The sequence below is a fragment of the Marmota flaviventris genome, chromosome 2 (genome assembly GCF_047511675.1).
Source record: "Marmota flaviventris isolate mMarFla1 chromosome 2, mMarFla1.hap1, whole genome shotgun sequence".
Classification (NCBI taxonomy): Eukaryota; Metazoa; Chordata; class Mammalia; order Rodentia; family Sciuridae; genus Marmota; species Marmota flaviventris.
Genome location: NC_092499.1, coordinates 98,177,677 through 98,196,812, shown reverse-complemented (window position 1 = coordinate 98,196,812; position 19,136 = coordinate 98,177,677). Strand labels below are relative to the sequence as shown.

Sequence of the window (19,136 nt, the reverse complement as noted above, 5' to 3'; positions counted from 1 at the left end):
GTATATATAGCTCAGTGGTAGACCACCCCTGGTTCACTCTCTAGTACCGCGCCCCACAGTATTAAGTGTATTTCTTTGTGATTATATACTGTTAGACAAATATAGTGAAACTTCATAGTATTCTAAAATCATCTAAAATACTTCATTTAACTAAGAAGACATGTTTATTTTATTTTTTATAAAGAGAGAATTTTAATATTTATTTTTTAGTTTTTTCGGCGGACACAACATCTTTGTATGTGGTGCTGGGATCGAACCCGGGCCGCACGCATGCCAGGCGAGCGCGCTACCGCTTGAGCCACATCCCCAGCCCCTGACATGTTTATTTTAAAAAGTTATGTATAAGAAAAAATAGGCAGAGATAACCTAGTAGACAGTAAGCCGGATGCAGTGGCACATGTCTGTAATCCCATCAACTCAGGAGGCTAAAGCAGGAAGGGGTTTGAGGTCAACCTTAGGAACTTTCTTGAAAATCAAATTTTTTTAAAATCAATTTTTTAAAGGGGGCTTAGGGATGTAGCTCAGTGGTAGAGTACCCCTGGGTTCAACTTCCAGAAAAAAGAAGGAAAAGGAGAACAGAACAAATAAGATAGAATATAGTTATATGCAGTATCAATTATGGTAATCTTAAATATTGTATGGAATTTAAAAACCATGAACATGTAGGAAAATAATTTTTTTCCAAAGAAAGAGGGGTCTGTGTATCTGGATTTGAAATTGTATTCCCAAGGAGATATGATCAAAATGGAAAAGTAGATTGATTGATTATTCTAAGAACCTTATTAATAATTAAAAAATTAATAACATGATGAGATTAAATCTCATTTGATAAATTTTTTTTCTTTCAGTTGGCTTCATTGTTGTTCTAACTTTAATATATACATCCTTACATTATGTATGTGTATATTTTTAAATTAATAATTCTACTTTTGGAGATTTAAACCTAAGAAACTTTATAATCATGTAAACTAGGAATACTTTTCCCCCCACATTTTTAAGTGTGTGTGTCATAGTTGTGCATAGTAGTGGTTTGTTGTTACATATTCATGTGTGCACACAATATAACAATATAATTTGGCCAGTATCATTCCCCAGTATTTCCCCTTTCCCTCTCATATTGTCTCCCCATAGTCCATCTTCTCTGTTCTACTGATCTCCCTTTGATTTTCATGAGATCCTCTCCCCACTTTCTTTTCCTTTTTCCTCTCTAAACATTTGACAGTCTTCTGAGTTTGACTTATTTCACTTAACATTATGTTCTCAAGTTGCATTCATTTTGCTGCAAATGGCATAATTTCATTTCTTTATGGCTGAATAAAACTCTCCATTTGATAATTCTTTTAAACAATATTTAAAATACTAAGTTTTTTTTTTTATTTGTACCACATAGAATTTATTGCAATAAATTTCACAGGAGTCAGAGCTCTGCGTAAAATGTTTAGAGAAGACACTTTGATCCATTTACCTCAGTCTTCGTGGGGATATATTCCTGAACACTTTTTCAAAATATCGAATGTCCTTAAATTAAGATTACTGTAAAGATAAAACTTGTATCTAGTCTACTTTAATACACAGTATACACAAAGAGAGGATAATGGGGAAATGATTATTAATATAAATGTTAAAGGTTTGTTACCCAAACTATTTAAAATACTCATACAACTTAATGATTAGAAGGAACAGACATTTTAACAAGAAGGGAATTTACAGCCCTGCCATCAATTAAAGAAATGTAAATTTAAGGTATAATTAATTAATGGGGCTGGGAGTTGTGGTTCTATGGTAGAGTGCTCACCTGGCACGTGTGAATCACTGGGTTCGATCCTCAGTCACCACGTAAAAATAAAGTACTTTGTCCATCTACAACTAAAGAAAAAAAAAAAAGATAATGTTGTTGTGACTTATTAAACAAAAATATCACTTTAGTGATACTCTGTGATTATTCATCTTTTTTTAAAAAAATATTTTTTAGTTGTTGATGGCCCTGTATTTATTTATTTATTTATCTATCTATCTATCTATTTATTTATTTATATGTTGTGCTGGGAATCAAACACAGTGCCTCACATGTAGGAGACAATCGCTCTACCACTGAGCTACAACTCCAGCCCGATAATTATTCACCTTTTTGATAATTTTAAATATAACACTATAAAATGGTTATGTCCTATATTTGTTCTAATTTTAAAGAAATAACTCCAAAATAGTATAATTTGTTTAAGAAGATCCTTATAAGTTCTATAAATAACAAAAAATTTCTTTTAGAAGAAAATAATAGTTTGCTGTTCTTTTTTTTCTCCTTAAAGAAACAAGGTCCAACCAATCCAATGCTATTTCACCTTGTTCGAGATGTCAAACAGGTAAGAGATTGTTTTTGAAAATGTTATTTAAAAAATATCATTTGTACTTTATGTATTTCCAAAAATGTACATAAGTACATTTTTAAAACTGCAATGAAATGACAAGATAAAATTAGTGCTAAATTTGTGATAAAAGAGGATAATGTACCAGAAACCAAGAAAAAGGGAAGTTTATGAAATTAAGAACAGTTTCCTGAACTTCTCTGGTTATGCAACAGTGTGTTGAACTTTATAATGCTTTTGGTCTGTAAAATAAAAATCATTGATAGAATGTGTCAGCTTTCTCTGTGTTCATTAGAAATTTGTTTCTTAGAAATCTTTCCTAATATAAAGGTCATAAAATGTGGGTATTAAGAGATATACTAAGTGGTACTCTTAATGACTAGGAAAAAAAAAAGTGAAATTCTCTCTCACCTTTATAAAATAAGATTCATTTTTGGTGGTAACTAAATACACTGTTATATGGGCTAACCTCATTCTATAGTGACTAAATTGACTCATTATTTTTTTTTTTTCAAATGGTACTCATATTACATTAAGAAAAACATTGTGAAGTTTCTAAAATTCCTCATTCTTTTGAACTTTTACTTTCTGTGTGCACTATCAAAAAAGCCAAAACATTATGTGGTTTGTAACTTTTAAATTTTTTTTTTTTTTAGTTGTACACAACACAATACTTTTGTTTTATTTATTGATTTACATGGTGTTGAGGATTGAGCCCAGTGCCTCACATATGCGAGACAGGTGCTCTACCATTGAGCCATAACCCCAGCCCCTTGTAACTTATTTAATACTAAATTTGTATTCCATAAGAAGAACTTAAACCTTATTATATGTAAGAAATTTTGCTTTACTTTGATTTTTTGCATGAGCTTTTCTAACTTTATTGAAGTATATTTGACAACATGGTAAAATTTATTCACTTCACGTGTATATCTCTTTGACTTACTATTTTAATATGGTACTTATTGCCATAGTCTTAATTTGAGAGCATTATAATACTTCAAAAAGTGACCCTGTACTTATTAGCAGTCACTCCTTTTTCTGTTCCTTTTCTACTCCTCATCTCTGCCTCCTCCCTAGGCAACTATTAATATAAGAATTTGCTTATTTTGGACAGTTCCCATTGATTTGATTTTTTTTTTTTTTCCTTTTAGTAATTAAAACTCCCCTCCCCTGAAGCTTGAATAACCTTCAGACCAGGAGTTTATAAAACATTTGCATTATGGTTTCCTTACATAGGTCAGCACAAGAAATACAGAACTGGGCAAGGAGTGGGGAGCCTTGCTCAGTGGTACAGCATGTTCCTTACATGTGGAATGCTCTTGTTCAGTCCCCAGCACCAAATCCCCAACACTTAGTTATGGAAACAAATATTAACATTGTTACATGGACGGCTATGATAATAAGCTAAATTGTTTTATTTCCATAAGTGGTAAACAATAAAATTCAGTAATTATTTTCTGGTTCATATTAATTATGTTGAGTTTTGTGAGCTTGAGAAATTGTTTAACATGACTTTTTTTTTTTAAGACAACTCACCTTATTTTCCTTAGTTTAAAATGTTTCCTATTAAAGCGTGAAAGCGAAATCTTAGCTCTAAATAGTGTTATAAATGTAGTTGAATCCTGAATAAGGATATAAAAACTTTATGTAATCTTTACTAGAGCCAATATGATTTTTATCATAAATAAATATTTCTGGACCAGTCTGGAAACATAATTAACCTATAACATTATTTTGTAGGAAAATTGCTATGTATAATCATGAAAACAAAACACTTGGCTCTAGTAGTTCCATTGCCTCTGTGTTTTTTAGGACAGCAGAGGCATCAAATTGTTATCTTCCTGCTTTAGGCCATATTCCTGTTCTAATCCACGCCTTTGAGACCTTAAAACTTTGGAATTCCCTCTTCTCATAAAAGGAAATAGAGAAATAAGTCATTCTCTTCTCCTATAAAGACAGCCGCTGGCTACTCTAGTTTCCTGAAACGAGTAAATATTTCTCATTTTGGGGAGAGGGCCTAGTCATAGGCATGACATGGCAATATTAAGAAATAACATTCTATTTAATGTTTTATGTTTTAGGGAAATCTTCCTCCAGGATATAAGATCACTCTAATTGATATAGGACTTGTTATTGAATATCTCATGGGAGGAACCTACAGATGCACCTATACTCGGAAACGTTTTCGGTTAATATATAATAGTCTTGGTGGAAATAGTCGGGTATGTGATATTTGTCAGGAATTTTATATATGTATTTAAAAATTAACAAATTTTTTAAGTTAAGAATTAGTTACATTCGAATGGTGAAAGTAACATTGTCTTTAAAAATATAAGATTTCAAGTAAGGATAAGTAGAAATTTTATAAGCTGTGCATGGTGGTACATACCAGTAGTCCCAGCTTCTTGGGAGGCTGATGTGGGTAGATTATTGGAGTCGTTGAATTTCAGAACAGACAAGGCAACATAGCAAGACCCCATATCAAAAAAACATGAAAGCAATATTTATAATTGTAATCCTAAATCAATCATTTTGTTTGTGTTCATACATATATATTTGCATGTATAAAAATAGTGTTGAATTTTTTACAACATAATATTTAAATCTGCAAAAGTTAATGAGCTTTCATTTTCAGAGATCTGGCCGAAATACCTCCAGCAGTACTCCTCAATTGAGAAAGAGTCACGAATCTTTTGGCAATAGAGCAGATAAAAAGGAAAAAACGAGACATAATCATTTCATTAAAACAGCACAGCCCTATAGACCAAAGGTTTGTTTATTGGTTAAAGAAAATATGTTTATTTAGTTCACCATAGGTACTTAATGTAAATATTATCCTTTCTGGATTTTGATTTTATTCTTTCTTAATTACTTAGTATTATTAAATAAAAACTATTTGTTTTAGTGAGAATTATCTTTTGGTTTTGGATATTTTATAACTTTGAGTCTATTTTCCCATACATAAATATATTCATTGTCAATTAATGTTTTTGTTGCTTTCTCACATTTATCTGTAATAACCAAATTTTAAAAATTTTTAATCATTTTATTCCATTATCTCCTCCCTGCCCTTTGCAAAGCTGGGTATCCTACCTACCTAGGTCTTCAAATACTCTAGGCAAGTGCCATACCACTGAGCTATAGCTTCAGTTCTTTATTCCATTTTTATTTGATTAATATGTACAACAAATGTATTTTTCAAAGTTTTACTAGTTGAGATATTATGCCCTTTCTTCAGTTGTAGATAACTTATTACAGACATTTTTGTTGAAATGAAATTCTTATAAAATGAATTATAAGCAATAATAAAGTTTATAAAATTTTTACTGTTTTGCTTGGGGCAGTTATGAAGTTGAAGAGTAGAACAAAAATATTTTATAAAATTTTTCACTAATATGAATGTCATGCATTATAATGAGCATTGTAACATTTATTTTCTATTGAAGATTGATACAGCTATGGAAGAAGGAAAGAAAAAAAGAACCAAAGATGAAATTGTAGATATTGATGATCCAGAAACCAAGCGCTTTCCTTATCCGCTTAATGAATTGTTAATTTGGGCTTGCCTTATGAAGAGGCAGGTTATGGCACGGTTTTTATGGCAGCATGGTGAAGAATCAATGGCTAAAGCATTAGTTGCCTGTAAAATCTATCGTTCAATGGCCTATGAAGCAAAGCAGAGTGACCTGGTAGATGATACTTCAGAAGAACTGAAACAATATTCCAAGTAAGTGGCATTTTATCCTTGGAAAACATTTTAAATACAAAATACAGTGTTTGGATGTTACAGTGTTAAGCACTTAATGGAGAAAAATGTATGTGTGTAATTTTATTGATATAATTAAGAAAATTATTTTTTAAATGTAGATATTTTTAAAGACTTGGAAAGAAACTTTTCTGCTTATTTTGGCTTTTATCTTTTTGTAGTGATTTTGGCCAACTGGCAGTTGAATTACTAGAGCAATCCTTCAGACAAGATGAAACCATGGCTATGAAATTACTCACTTATGAACTGAAAAACTGGAGTAATTCAACCTGCCTTAAATTAGCAGTTTCTTCAAGACTTAGACCTTTTGTAGCTCACACCTGTACACAAATGTTGTTATCTGATATGTGGATGGGAAGGCTGAACATGAGAAAAAATTCTTGGTACAAGGTATACCTTAAAAATAATTGGATTTAAAGTTTATAGTTAGAACAGAGAAATTAGACTAGATATGTGATAAAATGCTTTGATTTGTGAGGGTGATAATAGAGGGAGGGACTGCAAGAAGGGGAAAGGGTGGTTGGCATTTTATTCAAAGTGGCATAACTACGTTTTTTTTTTACTCCTGTTCTTTAGTCTTGAATTTTTTTTCAGGTGGATATGATTATTGCCCCTCTGAGATAGCAGCAAGGACAACAAATGAGGAATATTGGCATTTACACTCCTAAACAGCCAGCCATTAAAAGATTTGCTGCTTTGTGAAAGGCTGATTTCCAAATTCCAAAATTCTGGACCTAGCTATTAATTTTTTTTGTTACTTTTAAATTACTTTAAGTGTATTGGACAAGTATATCCATTTACCTAGTTGATGTTTATGAATAAGTATATTCATATATCCAGTTTTTAAGGTTAATAATTTGGGGGAAATGGCTGGTCCTTTCAGTTTTGTCATAGTGAGATATTGCTTTAAACTTCCATTTTTATTCTTTTATATCTTTTTAATAAGGTACAGAAAGTAGAAGGCAGAAATCAGGCAAGTAGTTTTATCCATAGTGGATAACAAATATTAATCATCTACTAAAAATAATGTTGAAGGATTAACTAACAGAAAACCTCTTGTACAATTATAATTTCTACATGCTTTAGGATTTTGCAAGTAATATGAAAAAGTTTAGAAATAAGCCTTTTTGTTTATAGAGGCACAAGCTGAGTAATCACGTTATGACATGGAACACTTGCAAAGAGATTTAAGATAAAATTAAGCACATAGCACCTCATAATGCTTGAATTTTGATTAAACAAAAATATATTTTCTGTATAAATTGTAACTTGATTGTATTTAAAAGACAGGTCTATAATGATTATTAAATCTCTTCAACATGCTCATTATCATAATATCCAAATGTTTTTTATTCCCTAAAACAGTTCAACCTGGGCCTCTTTAAATACAGCATTTAAAAAATGAATTTTTATTTTTTCTGTATTTCTAGGAGCAAAATGGCTAACAATTATAAGATATCTAATGTCTCTTTGCTATTTTTTAAATATTCTTAAAAGTTTGATTTTAAAATGCAAACTTATATGTCTTTAAAAATTTTAGGTGATATTAAGCATTTTAGTTCCACCTGCCATATTAATGCTAGAATATAAAACAAAGGCTGAAATGTCCCATATTCCACAATCTCAAGATGCTCATCAGATGACAATGGAAGATAGTGAAAACAACTTTCAAAACATAACAGAAGAGATCCCTATGGTAAGGAAGAAAAAAAAAATTGAAGTAATATAAGTTTGTTGTGAATAAAAGTACAATAATTTTTTTTTAAATTTTAGGAAGTATTTAAAGAAGTAAGAATTTTGGACAGTAATGAAGGAAAGAGTGAAATGGAGATGCATATAAAATCAAAAAAGCTTCCAATCACACGAAAATTTTATGCCTTTTATCATGCACCAATTGTAAAGTTCTGGTTTAATACGGTATGTTTTTAAATAGTATTTGCATGAATCTATCCTTCCTTCCTTCCTTCCTTCCTTCCTTCCTTCCTTCCTTCCTTCCTTCCTTCCTTCCTTCCCTCCCTCCCTCCCTCCCTCCCTCCCTCCCTCCCTCGCTCCCTCCCAAGGGAGAACATGATGTTGTGTTTTGGGGAGTTTTTTGTTTGTTTGTTTGTTTGTTTTATATTTATTTTTTAGTTATAGGTGGACACAATATCTTTATTTTACTTTTATGTAGTGCTGAGGATGAAACCCAGTGCCTCCTGCATGGTAGGCAAGTGCTCTACCTCTGAGCCACAATCCCAGCTCTGTTTTGTTTGTTTTTTAATTTTTAAAATTTATTTTTAGTTGTAGTTGGACACAATACCTTTATTTTATTTATTTTTATGTTGTGCTGAGGATCGAACCCAGCGCCTCGCACATGCTAAGTGAGCACTCTATTGCTAAGCCACAATCCCAGCCCAGACATAATGTTTTAAGAAGATATGTTTTAGGGAACCTTTGGTCTGGAATCCCATAGTAACCTTGATTTAACTTATATCATTGGAAAGTATGTCCGCTTTAAAGAACAATACATTTAATTTAGATTATCCCAATTGCCAGCATCTGGAATGATAACACTAACAAATTTTAATTCTAATTGGAAATAAAAATATACTAAACACGTATGTGTTGTGACCATTGGTTGTATAAGTGGGTAATAAATACAGATCATCTAGTGAAACTGATAGTAAAATATTAACCAAAAAACTGATACAATCCTTGTGCTCTAGGATTTATAGATAATACACAAAAGTTTAGAAATGACCCTGCTTGCTATGTTAATCAGTGATGATAAAGAGTAATCCAGATCATTGATATGGTTTTATTTATCAGTGACTTATTTCTTTAATTATGTGCTTAGTTACCTGTACACTTGGCTTTTCTCTTGCTTCATGGAAAAATGGATTTTACTAATAGTTTATAGAGCATATGTCCTTAGCAATATGGTCTCAACTGTTGAAGCACAGTAGCTTATTCATTGTTTTGGTTTTCTAGTTAGGGGAAGAGCAAATGAGCTCTGGAAACTTCTAGTTGGTCTTCTTGCTGATATCTCTTTATTTATTTATATATGGTGCTGAAAATTGAACCGTTTCCTCACACATGCTAGTCAAGCACTCTACCACTGAGCTGCTACCCCAGCCCCAGCCCCTACTTTTAACCAGCGTCTGAATCTGAATAAATAAGTTTACACTCTCCTTCCTAGGAAAACTTTTTTTTTTATTTTGTTCTTTTCATCAATTATCAGACACTTGCCAAAGTCTACAAATGCCTTTGTGCTAAGATGAATATTTGAGAACTTGTTCTTTCAACCATTGCTTTTTTTATTGACACCCATACCTTCTAACTCGAGACTAATTTACTATATTTCCTTCTCAATGTGAAAATGTTTTGTTCTTCCCTCCTAGACACTGGTAATACAAATCTCATTTATCTAATCCCTGAATTCTTTCCCCAGAATGTAAGTTTTTTTACATTTGTATTCATGTGAATGGCTACTTAAAAACAGAGAATCCAGGTGACCAAATAAATTTCTCCTTTTTTTTTTTTTTTTTTTTTGTATTGCATTTTATTTCCCTAGGCTGCCTTAGCTCAAATAATTATTTTTATATACATAAAACTGTCCATAATGTTTTATTTTGTAATCAATTTTATTCGTATAACTTTTGTTTCTTTTTTATTAGTTGGCATACTTAGGATTTCTGATGCTTTATACATTTGTAGTTCTTGTACAAATGGAACGGTTACCTTCAGTTCAAGAATGGATTGTTATTGCTTATATTTTTACCTATGCCATTGAGAAAGTCCGTGAGGTATGTCTTTAGTTTTTCCTACTGGGTAGCTTACTATGTGCATGGAAGATTTTTTGTTTTGTATGAGATGTGCATGTGTGTATGTGTGTGTTAATTCAATGGGAGATAACATTATGGAAGTATAGAACATGTTTATTTTTACTGTTCTTAAAATAATGGCAAAAAAAAAATAGAAATCAGTGAATATGCTGTTCACTTTGTCACATTACAAATACAATGATATGTCTCTGAAACTTAGCATAGATTTTTTTGTTTTTTTCTCAATATTTATATTTATGCTCTTACTCTCAAAAGGTATCACATATATTTATATATCCAATTAGGTAGGTAAATTATAAATAGATTTTCATTTTGCTGTTTTCTTATACTACCCTCTAAAGTATATGTATTTCCCACCAAATCATTATTTAGATTTATATCCAGCTGTCAGTTACATTAAACCTGTCTAGGTTAAATTATAATTTTCTAACATCCTGATTTTGAAAAAATGTTTTTTCCTTAAATAAATTTGTACACTTTCTGTTTAAACTCAAAACCACATAAATGTTTTTTTTTTTTTTTTTTTTTTTTTTTTTTTTTTTGTTTAACATTTATTTTTTAGTATTTGGCAGACACAACATCCCTGTTTGTATGTGGTGCTGAGAATCGAACCCGGGCCGCACGCATGCCAGGCGAGCGCGCTACCGCTTGAGCCACATCCCCAGCCCCCCACATAAATGTTTTATAACACTTGCATCAGTACTTTTGAATTATTTCATGACTCTGTTATATATTTAGAGAACACATGAAATTGCAAAAGTAATAAGAAGGTATAGTACTTCTCATTTAAATATAGAAATTTATCTTATTAAATAACATGCATTTTTAAATGCTGTGGCTCATATGTTTATAAAAATCTTACCAGTGTGTTTGAAGAAATTAAGTTGTTGAATGATAAAAAAAATATGTATTCGTTAAAGAGGTCTACAAGGATTCATGAGATGACAGTAATTCTGGTTGCCTCCAGTGACTACAGTAATTAATTGACTAAGAGAGATGAACCAAGAGACTTTTCAGTATTTAGAATTCACTTCATTTTGAAGTTGTGAATGTAATACCATTCCTCTCAAAAGTTGTTTTTTTAATTCTAATATTCATCATATTCAAGAGAAGCAGTATGTTTTAGATAATTTAGAGAAATACAGCTACTTAAACCATTGAATTATTTAATTTCTGTGACTAAGGCATCTTTGGAAGATACTACCAGTATATCCCAAGTAGGACTTTAGTATGATATAAAACAACTTTTCCAAAACATTGCACATTCCATCCAGATCTAGAGAACTTTGTTATAATTTAAGATTTTTAGCCTCTTAGTTGGATGACCTTGGTTGAGCAGGTCATTTATTTATAAGACATATTATCTCTTACCAGCTTACTATTTTGGTAATTAAGTACATTATTAAATGCAAAGATAACAGATTAAAAGCACTTTGAAACATTAAAATATGACTAAAATTCCTTTGTGGTGTTATAATTCAGTGCTGTATATGTTTGAATATGAAGAAATTCATTAAACTTTTTTGTTCTTGTTGAACCTTTAGATCTTTATGTCTGAAGCTGGGAAAATAAGCCAGAAGATTAAAGTGTGGTTTAGTGATTATTTCAATATCAGTGATACAATTGCCATAATTTCTTTCTTCATTGGATTTGGACTAAGATTTGGAGCCAAGTGGAACTTTGAGAATGCATATGATAATCATGTTTTTGTGGCTGGAAGATTAATATACTGTCTTAATATAATATTTTGGTATGTGCGTTTGCTAGATTTTCTCGCTGTAAATCAACAGGCAGGACCTTATGTAATGATGATTGGAAAAATGGTAAGTTGATATACATCTGCTAATACTCCTGGGTTTTATTATTTCTTAAAAGTTATAAAAATGTGTGTTATAAAATAGTTTCATTTGAACCAGTGAATGAATTGCCTCATACTTCCTCCAGATCTATCATTCTTTAAGGATATTTTATTAACCTTTGAAAAAATATTCAGTAAATAAGGTTAGGGGCTGGGGCTGGGGCTCAGTGGTAGAGCGCTCACCTAGCACATGCGAGGCCCTGGGTTTGATTCTCAGCACCACATAAAAATAAATAAATAAAATAAAGGTATTGTGTACATTTACATCTAAAAAAAAAGAAAACATTAAAAAATAAATAAATAATAAAATAAGGTTAGAAAGAACATACTTTGTGTTTCCTTGAAATGCTTTGTAACTTTTAAATATTTCTTCCTAGGAATATTTGGCATGACAATGAAGAATATGAACTCATAACTTTAATCTGTATATTTCTTTTCATCTTTACTGCTACTATTTTATATCAAACCACATCATCAGGCACCTTCAGTAGTCTAGTGATCTGTTTCCTCACAACCAGTTTGGCTTGTCTTTGATCCACATCATAACTAGAATGATTATTTAAAAATGCAAATTTGTATATGTCACTTCCTCATCTTGAAGAATTTTAATGGGTTTACATTGCTCCAAGAGATCAGTGTACTTAATTAAAAATCCTCTTTCTATATCTCCCTTTCCACCCCTCCCTCTCTTCCTTTTCCCCACCCTCCCCTTTTTAAATTTTGTTATTAATGTAATTTTGTTAATAATGATAGATTCACATGAAATTGTAAGAAATAGAATCCTTTATACCCTTTATCTTGTTTCCTCCAAAGGTAACATCTTCTGCTTCACTACTAAACCTTAGATTTTTTAAAAAAAAATATTTTATTTTTATGTGGTGCTGATAATAGAACACAGTACCTCTAGCATGCCAGGGAAGCGTGCTACCACTTGAGCCACATTCCCAGCCCCTAAACCTTAGATATTCTTGATCTCGTATCTGTACTCTAGTCACATCAGCTTTTTAAAATGTTCTTTTTAAGCCAGGCAGGATGTTGTAGGCCTAGAGTCACAGCTACTTGGGCATCTGGCTTGGGAGTCTATCTAGAGTCCAGGAGTTCAAGACCAGCTTGGGCAACATACCAAGACCCTGTCTCAAAAAAAAAAAAGTTTTTTTTTCTCTTCTTTCTTTTAACACAGCCCCTGTAGAATAGCATAATTCATGTTCTTCTTTCTACCTGGAACTACACTGTCCTCTACATTCATACCCTTAGTTTTGTCTTTATTTTGTTGTTTTTTACAAACCTGAGTTTATCCTTCATATCTCTGCTCCAACACCGTATTTTTCAGGGAAGGATTTTTTGGTTCCTCCTAGCTGGATCAAGTTTATTTGCTTTATATCCTTCTGGGACACATGTTCTTTCCTTTCATAATATTTTTGTCTGTGTCTGTATTTTAAACTACATTCTTACTAAATTATTTATCTTTTTCTTTAGAAGACTAAACTCCTTATGGTAGGAATCATGTCTGGCTTTGATCATTTTTATTTCTCTAGTACTTATTATAGTACCTTCACATACTATGCTCTCCTTAATAAGTATTTGTTGGTTGGATGAATAAAGTAATTACAAGTAGGAAGAAATTACATAAAAATTACTGAACATTAACTGGGTGCAGCAGTACATGTGTAATCCCATCTACTTAAGATGTTGAGGCAGCAGAATCTCATGTTTGAGGCCAGGCTGGACAACTTGGTGAGATTCTGTCTCAAGAATGAAAAGGGCTGGGGATGTGGGGATGTGGACTCAGTGGTGGAGCACCCAAGGTTCAGTCCCCAGTGCTGATTGAAATGCATGCATACACACACATGACCAATCACTATTTTGATAGTTTTGTTAAGATTTTTTTCTCTTATTTTTATGTTCTTAGCAGCAGATTATAAATTTTATAAATTTCCAGTTATTAACCAAGTATCTTTTTATTGTTTATTATTTCGCACTGTATAGGACAATGTAGCAAGCATCAGGATTGCCCCCAGACTTTATGAAACCACATTTCTTTATTTTATTTTACCAATCCTGTAATTATTTTTTATAATTTTGTAATTAACTTGAGGAGCCTGTAGTATATAAAATATTTCAGGAAATTATGAGATTTTTACCTAACAACATAGTTTATTGATTAAATTCATGAATTCCAAACGTGGGCATTCATGGAAAAAGATCATTCTGTTGAGAATTTTCTTACAAAGTAATGGGATATGGAGTTGTTTGAAAGCATAAGATGTAAATAAAAAGGTAGTCTGACTATAGTTTCTTTTATAATAAAGAGTAGCTAGTTGGCAGTCAGTTGAATAGACAACGTTTAACCTGGATTTTATAGGACATTGAAAATTGGGTAATCTGAACTCTTTAGAAAGTAACTGTATTCTTAAGTAAATAGTAGCAATTAGCGATAGTAATTAGATTATCATTTTACATCATTCTTTGAATTACTTCAAAAACATAAAAATTCATGTTGTGACTTAACCACATTTATTTTGCAATGATTTAATAGATGATAACTCAGGCTCTTTTTCAATTTTGTTGAAATTAAAGTGTTACACACTATCCTACTTGTGAAAGTATTTGTTGTCCAGACATTGGTATCACTTATTTTTTCAGCATCCATACTAATTATTCAGTTTGGGGAGTTTTTGACTCCTAGACAAAAGAGGGTAGGGTTCAGAATAGGTGGGAAATAATGCCATACTATTGAAAATGAGCCTAAGATTCTTACCAAAGGCAGAATGGAAAAGAGACTCTGTACCTCCATTGTAAGAGTGGAAAAGCTTTAGGAAAGGATTCTTAGGGAAATTGACTCCCTAAATCTACCCATGTTTATAAGATCTTTGTGGACCCTAAAGATGGGCAGCCTCTAGTTTGAACCAGTGATATAGTTCATTTTAGAGATAAAGATGGTTACGACTTTCTTAGCTTCACATTTTCTTTTGTTTTTGTTTTCTTTGAGGTACTGGGGATTGAATCCAAGCCCTCATACGTTATCAGGCAGATGGTCCAACAGTGAGCCAAATTCCTAGCCCTCTTTTTTTTTTTTAAAGTCTCCTTGATGTTAAGGTTTATGTAGTGATAAGATTTGCTTTAATGTAGTTATTAGGAGTAAACAGAAATTATATTTCTCAATTAGAGTTTAGAAATACATTTTTAAATGAAAATTTTTTTATTGTATTTAAATTCCCTTGTATTTTAACAGCTTTTTTTTTTTTTTTTTTTTTTTTTAACAGGTAGCCAATATGTTCTACATTGTAGTGATTATGGCTCTTGTATTACTTAGTTTTGGTGTTCCTAGAAAGGCAATACTTTATCCTCATGAAGCACCATCTTGGACTCTTGCTAAAGATATAGTTTTTCATCCATACTGGATGATTTTTGGTGAAGTTTACGCATATGAAATTGATGGTAAGAATTTATTTGTTTTAAATCAATATTATATCAGTTATATTGCCTATTTTTCAAAGTCAGATTTATAACGTAAGCCTCGCATAATACATTACTTAATCCTGGGGGAAAAAGTAATTGAAAAAGGTTTTAATCTTTTTTTAGCTACAAGCAGTGGAAATCTGGCCCAAATTGTTGTACAAAGTGAGACTAGTTAATTATGAGCTCACAGGACAGAAAGTTCAGAGGTGGAATGATTTTTAGGGTTGTTTATCATACAGATTTCCCTTAGCGCAGTGTAAGACTGTCACAGCAACAGAAAGACACTGTTAATCCTTGACTGTTTTTAGAGGGAAACAATTCCTTTTATAGAAATTCACTTTGAACCTTTGTTTTTATCTTGTTAGCTCAACTTGACTTCAGCCTTTCCATCTCTAAAAGGGTTACTAGCAAGTGGGGTGGGAGTACAATGATTAGTTTAGACCAATCAGGATGGATTGAATATTGAAGAGCCGGCTCAATAGTAAATGACAAAAATAATATCATTTGGAAACCTTGAAGAGCTTAGAGCATGTTGTTATATAGGGGATAACAGTTTTTAGGATTCTATCAAATTTGTGAGTATTGTCTCTAGGTAAGGCAAATATATGAGTTAACCTCTACCTATTCAACCCATTCTTAATTAAAAGATTGTCTGTTGCACAGTTTTGTTACCATTCACATTTGACTCCTATGATTATAAATAATGACCTAGATAATTTGTGAACATAGATGATACCATCGGTTTTCAGGGGTACTCTTCTGCTGACCTCCACATTTGAATTGTAATCCTTATTAGTTTTCTCTTACTCTTTCTCTTCCTTCTTCTGTCACTCTTCCTTTGCCTCATACCTGTGTTGCTTTTTTTCCATCTATTTATGGGTGATTAGGTCAGGGGCTGCCCAGAAAGAGAAGATTGTAATTAGGTTAGTGGATGGTTAAATCAAAGATTATGGTCAATAGTCATTCTCAGATATTTATAAAAGTAACTTTTACTAATCTGGTAAAATTTTGAGTTTAATGGCTACCTGTTTGGTTCAGTTTAAGGCATTTGTTGTCTGCTATTTTTCTAATGATGTTATCTCTAGTTGGGCAGTTGTTAATAAAGCATTGGGTATGGTTTTTGGTTTCCTGCATCTCTTTCTTGTATATTTGCTTCCCCATACTAACCTGAATGGAATGGAAGTTGATTTATAAAACTGTTTAAAAGTAAAAGGACTTTATCACAATTTTCCTCTAAAATCATTTTAAGGAATAATACAGCCATTATGAGAATCTCAATGATTAAGACACTGAAAAGACAATTACTAATTTTAGTTAATTAATTAATAATTTACTTAAGTAATACTAATTTAAATAACAAATATGAATTGCTAAGTGTACTGTAAGTATTTGCATAGGAATTGTCACTAATTCATGATTATTTAATTCTACTCTTTACCCTCCTAAATTAATTTATGGTATTCCTTGTGACTCTCTGATGGGTATTAACATTATTACCTCCCATGTTTGTATTTAGCTATGTTCTGATTTCTGAAACATTTGTAGGTGAGGATAATGACAAGCCATGAATTAAAATCTAGTCACTATGTATTTAAAAAGCACTTTAGCAACTTTTTCATTCCTCTTTTTGGGATTGTAAATTGAAGTCAATAATTCTTGTTTTCATAAATTTACTTGCTTTGTTGTGAGTCTACCATACTTTTAAGATTCCAATATTTTCCTTATAATAATGTTATACCGTGACTCAGTCCAAAACTTCTATCCTCCTTAATGATTCTAAGGCCAAACCCTGCCTTGAAAGTAGACATAATATCTAAACATACTTCCTTGTCTGGAAGAGTGGTAGAACAGAGTGCGTCCACACTCCTCACAAAAATCCTCTATATTGGAATGCTTTTAAGTTGGAGTTTCTGTGGTTGCCTCTCCAGAGTCCTCTGCTAGAATCTGTGAGACAGGTTTATATGTAATCAAAACTTATTTTAAGTGAAGTAAAAAGATTAAACACTGATAGCAGTTACTGGCAGATAACTATATTTAAAATTCTTTTTTTTTCTTCATAAAGTGTGTGCAAATGATTCCACTATCACCGAAATCTGTGGCCCTGGAACATGGTTGACTCCATTTCTTCAAGCAGTCTACCTCTTTGTACAGTATATCATTATGGTGAATCTTCTTATTGCATTTTTCAAGTAAGAATTTTATTCAATTGCGTATTATTATGATATCATTTGATGATATGCCATTCTACTCATTTTGAAGGAAATATATAGAATTTAAAATCTAAAAATTTTATCAGCGTAAAGTACTCAAATCATAGAAAAATTACATATAAGAAGTCATGCTTTTTCAAATTCTAAATTTTAGATTTTATTATTTTTTTGCCTTTTTTGGGGGGTGGTACCAGGGATTGAACCCAGGGGTGCTTAACCTCTGAGCCACACCCCAACCCTATTTTGTATTTTATTTAGATACAGGGTCTCGCTGAGTTGCTTAGGGCCTCACTAAGTTACTGAGGCTGGCTTTGAACTCGCAATCCTCCTGCCTCAGCCTCCCAAGTCTCTGGGATTATAGGCATGTGCCACTGCACCTAAGTAGATTTTATTGTCTTTCAATGTACAGTTCTTTTATAAATTTGATCCTCATTTGGAATTTTTCCTATGTTACCAAGGAATGCATTTTCAATGTAGAAAGCAGAAAGGCAAATATAAAATTCATCAATAATTCTACTCTTTTGTGGGGGTTGGGGGACAGGTACTGGGATTGAACTCGGGGACTCCACCAGTAAGCCACATTCCCAGCCCTATTTTGTATTTTATTTAGAGACAGGGTCTCACTGAGTTGCTTAGCTCCTTACCATTGCTGAAGCTAGCTTTGTATTGCAAGCCACTGGGTTACAGGCTTGCACCACCATGCCTGGCTAATTCCACTCTGAATATTTAGGGGTACATCTATTTTAAGTGAATGTATAAACCATGTTTTCTTTTAAAAAATACTCTTGTTATTTTGTGGTGATACATGGCCTATAATCTTAGCTACTTGGAACACTGAGGCAGGAGGATCATGAGTTTGAGGCCAACCTTGGCAATTCAGTGAGAGTCCCATCTAAAAAAGAAAAAAAAAATTCTTATATTTTCTATGCTATTTTTAAGTAAGAAAAACATGAACATTATCCAAATTGATTAATATTTCTCTCCAATTTTTGCGGGGGGTGTTGAGTGGGTGGGTACTGGGGATTGAAATCAAAAGTGCTTTACTACTAAGCTACATCCTCAGTCCTATTTATTTTTTTTATTTCAAGACAGGGTCTTGCTAAGTTGCTGAGGCTGGTCTCAAACTTGGAATCTTTCTGCCTCAGCCCCTGAGGAATTGCTGAGATTACAGGCATGTGCCACTGTGCCTATCCAGTCTATTTTTAATGACTGCTTGATTCTCCATGATACAAATTATAATACTTTAAGCCAATATATTATTTTGCTCAATTAGATTGTACTTTTTTGGTCTTAAACACCATATTGAGATTTGAACAATACCCAAGTATTTCTTTAAAGTGTTTTTCTAAAAGTAGAACTGTTCAGTATGTGGATTTTTTTAGTTGTTTTTTTTTTTTTTCTCCCCATTTAAGTCAAAATATAGTGTATCCTTCAACTTCTTGCCAACTCTGGGTATTATTATTTTTTAATGGTTGCCTTTTAAAAATTTTTTTTCTTTTGGTTGTAGATGGACTCAATACCTTTATTTTATTTATTTATTTTTATGTGGTGCTGAGGATTGAACCCAGTGCCTCACATGTGCTAGGCAAGCGTTCTGCCACTGAGCCTCAACCGTAGCACAATAGTTGCCAATTTGATAGCACATAAAAGGAT

At 32.1% G+C, this 19,136-nt stretch overlaps 1 protein-coding gene across 5 annotated transcripts in view; it reads left to right on the top strand.

Annotated features, from left to right (window-relative positions):
- The window catches only part of Trpm7 (transient receptor potential cation channel subfamily M member 7), a 104,272-nt gene that overhangs the window by 48,098 nt on the left and 37,038 nt on the right, over positions 1 to 19,136 (top strand). For 3 of the 5 annotated variants that reach the window (XM_071608253.1, XM_071608252.1, XM_071608251.1), the window contains exons 13-24: positions 2,307 to 2,360; positions 4,448 to 4,588; positions 5,002 to 5,136; positions 5,813 to 6,093; positions 6,294 to 6,522; positions 7,079 to 7,105; positions 7,673 to 7,828; positions 7,906 to 8,049; positions 9,789 to 9,917; positions 11,501 to 11,779; positions 15,078 to 15,252; positions 17,336 to 17,462. In XM_071608253.1, coding sequence (XP_071464354.1) covers positions 2,307 to 2,360; positions 4,448 to 4,588; positions 5,002 to 5,136; positions 5,813 to 6,093; positions 6,294 to 6,522; positions 7,079 to 7,105; positions 7,673 to 7,828; positions 7,906 to 8,049; positions 9,789 to 9,917; positions 11,501 to 11,779; positions 15,078 to 15,252; positions 17,336 to 17,462 — 1,877 coding nt within the window. The remainder of the gene's footprint in view (positions 1 to 2,306; positions 2,361 to 4,447; positions 4,589 to 5,001; positions 5,137 to 5,812; positions 6,094 to 6,293; positions 6,523 to 7,078; positions 7,106 to 7,672; positions 7,829 to 7,905; positions 8,050 to 9,788; positions 9,918 to 11,500; positions 11,780 to 15,077; positions 15,253 to 17,335; positions 17,463 to 19,136) is intronic. The other 2 variants (XM_071608254.1, XM_027925829.3) reach the window with 2 other exon arrangements.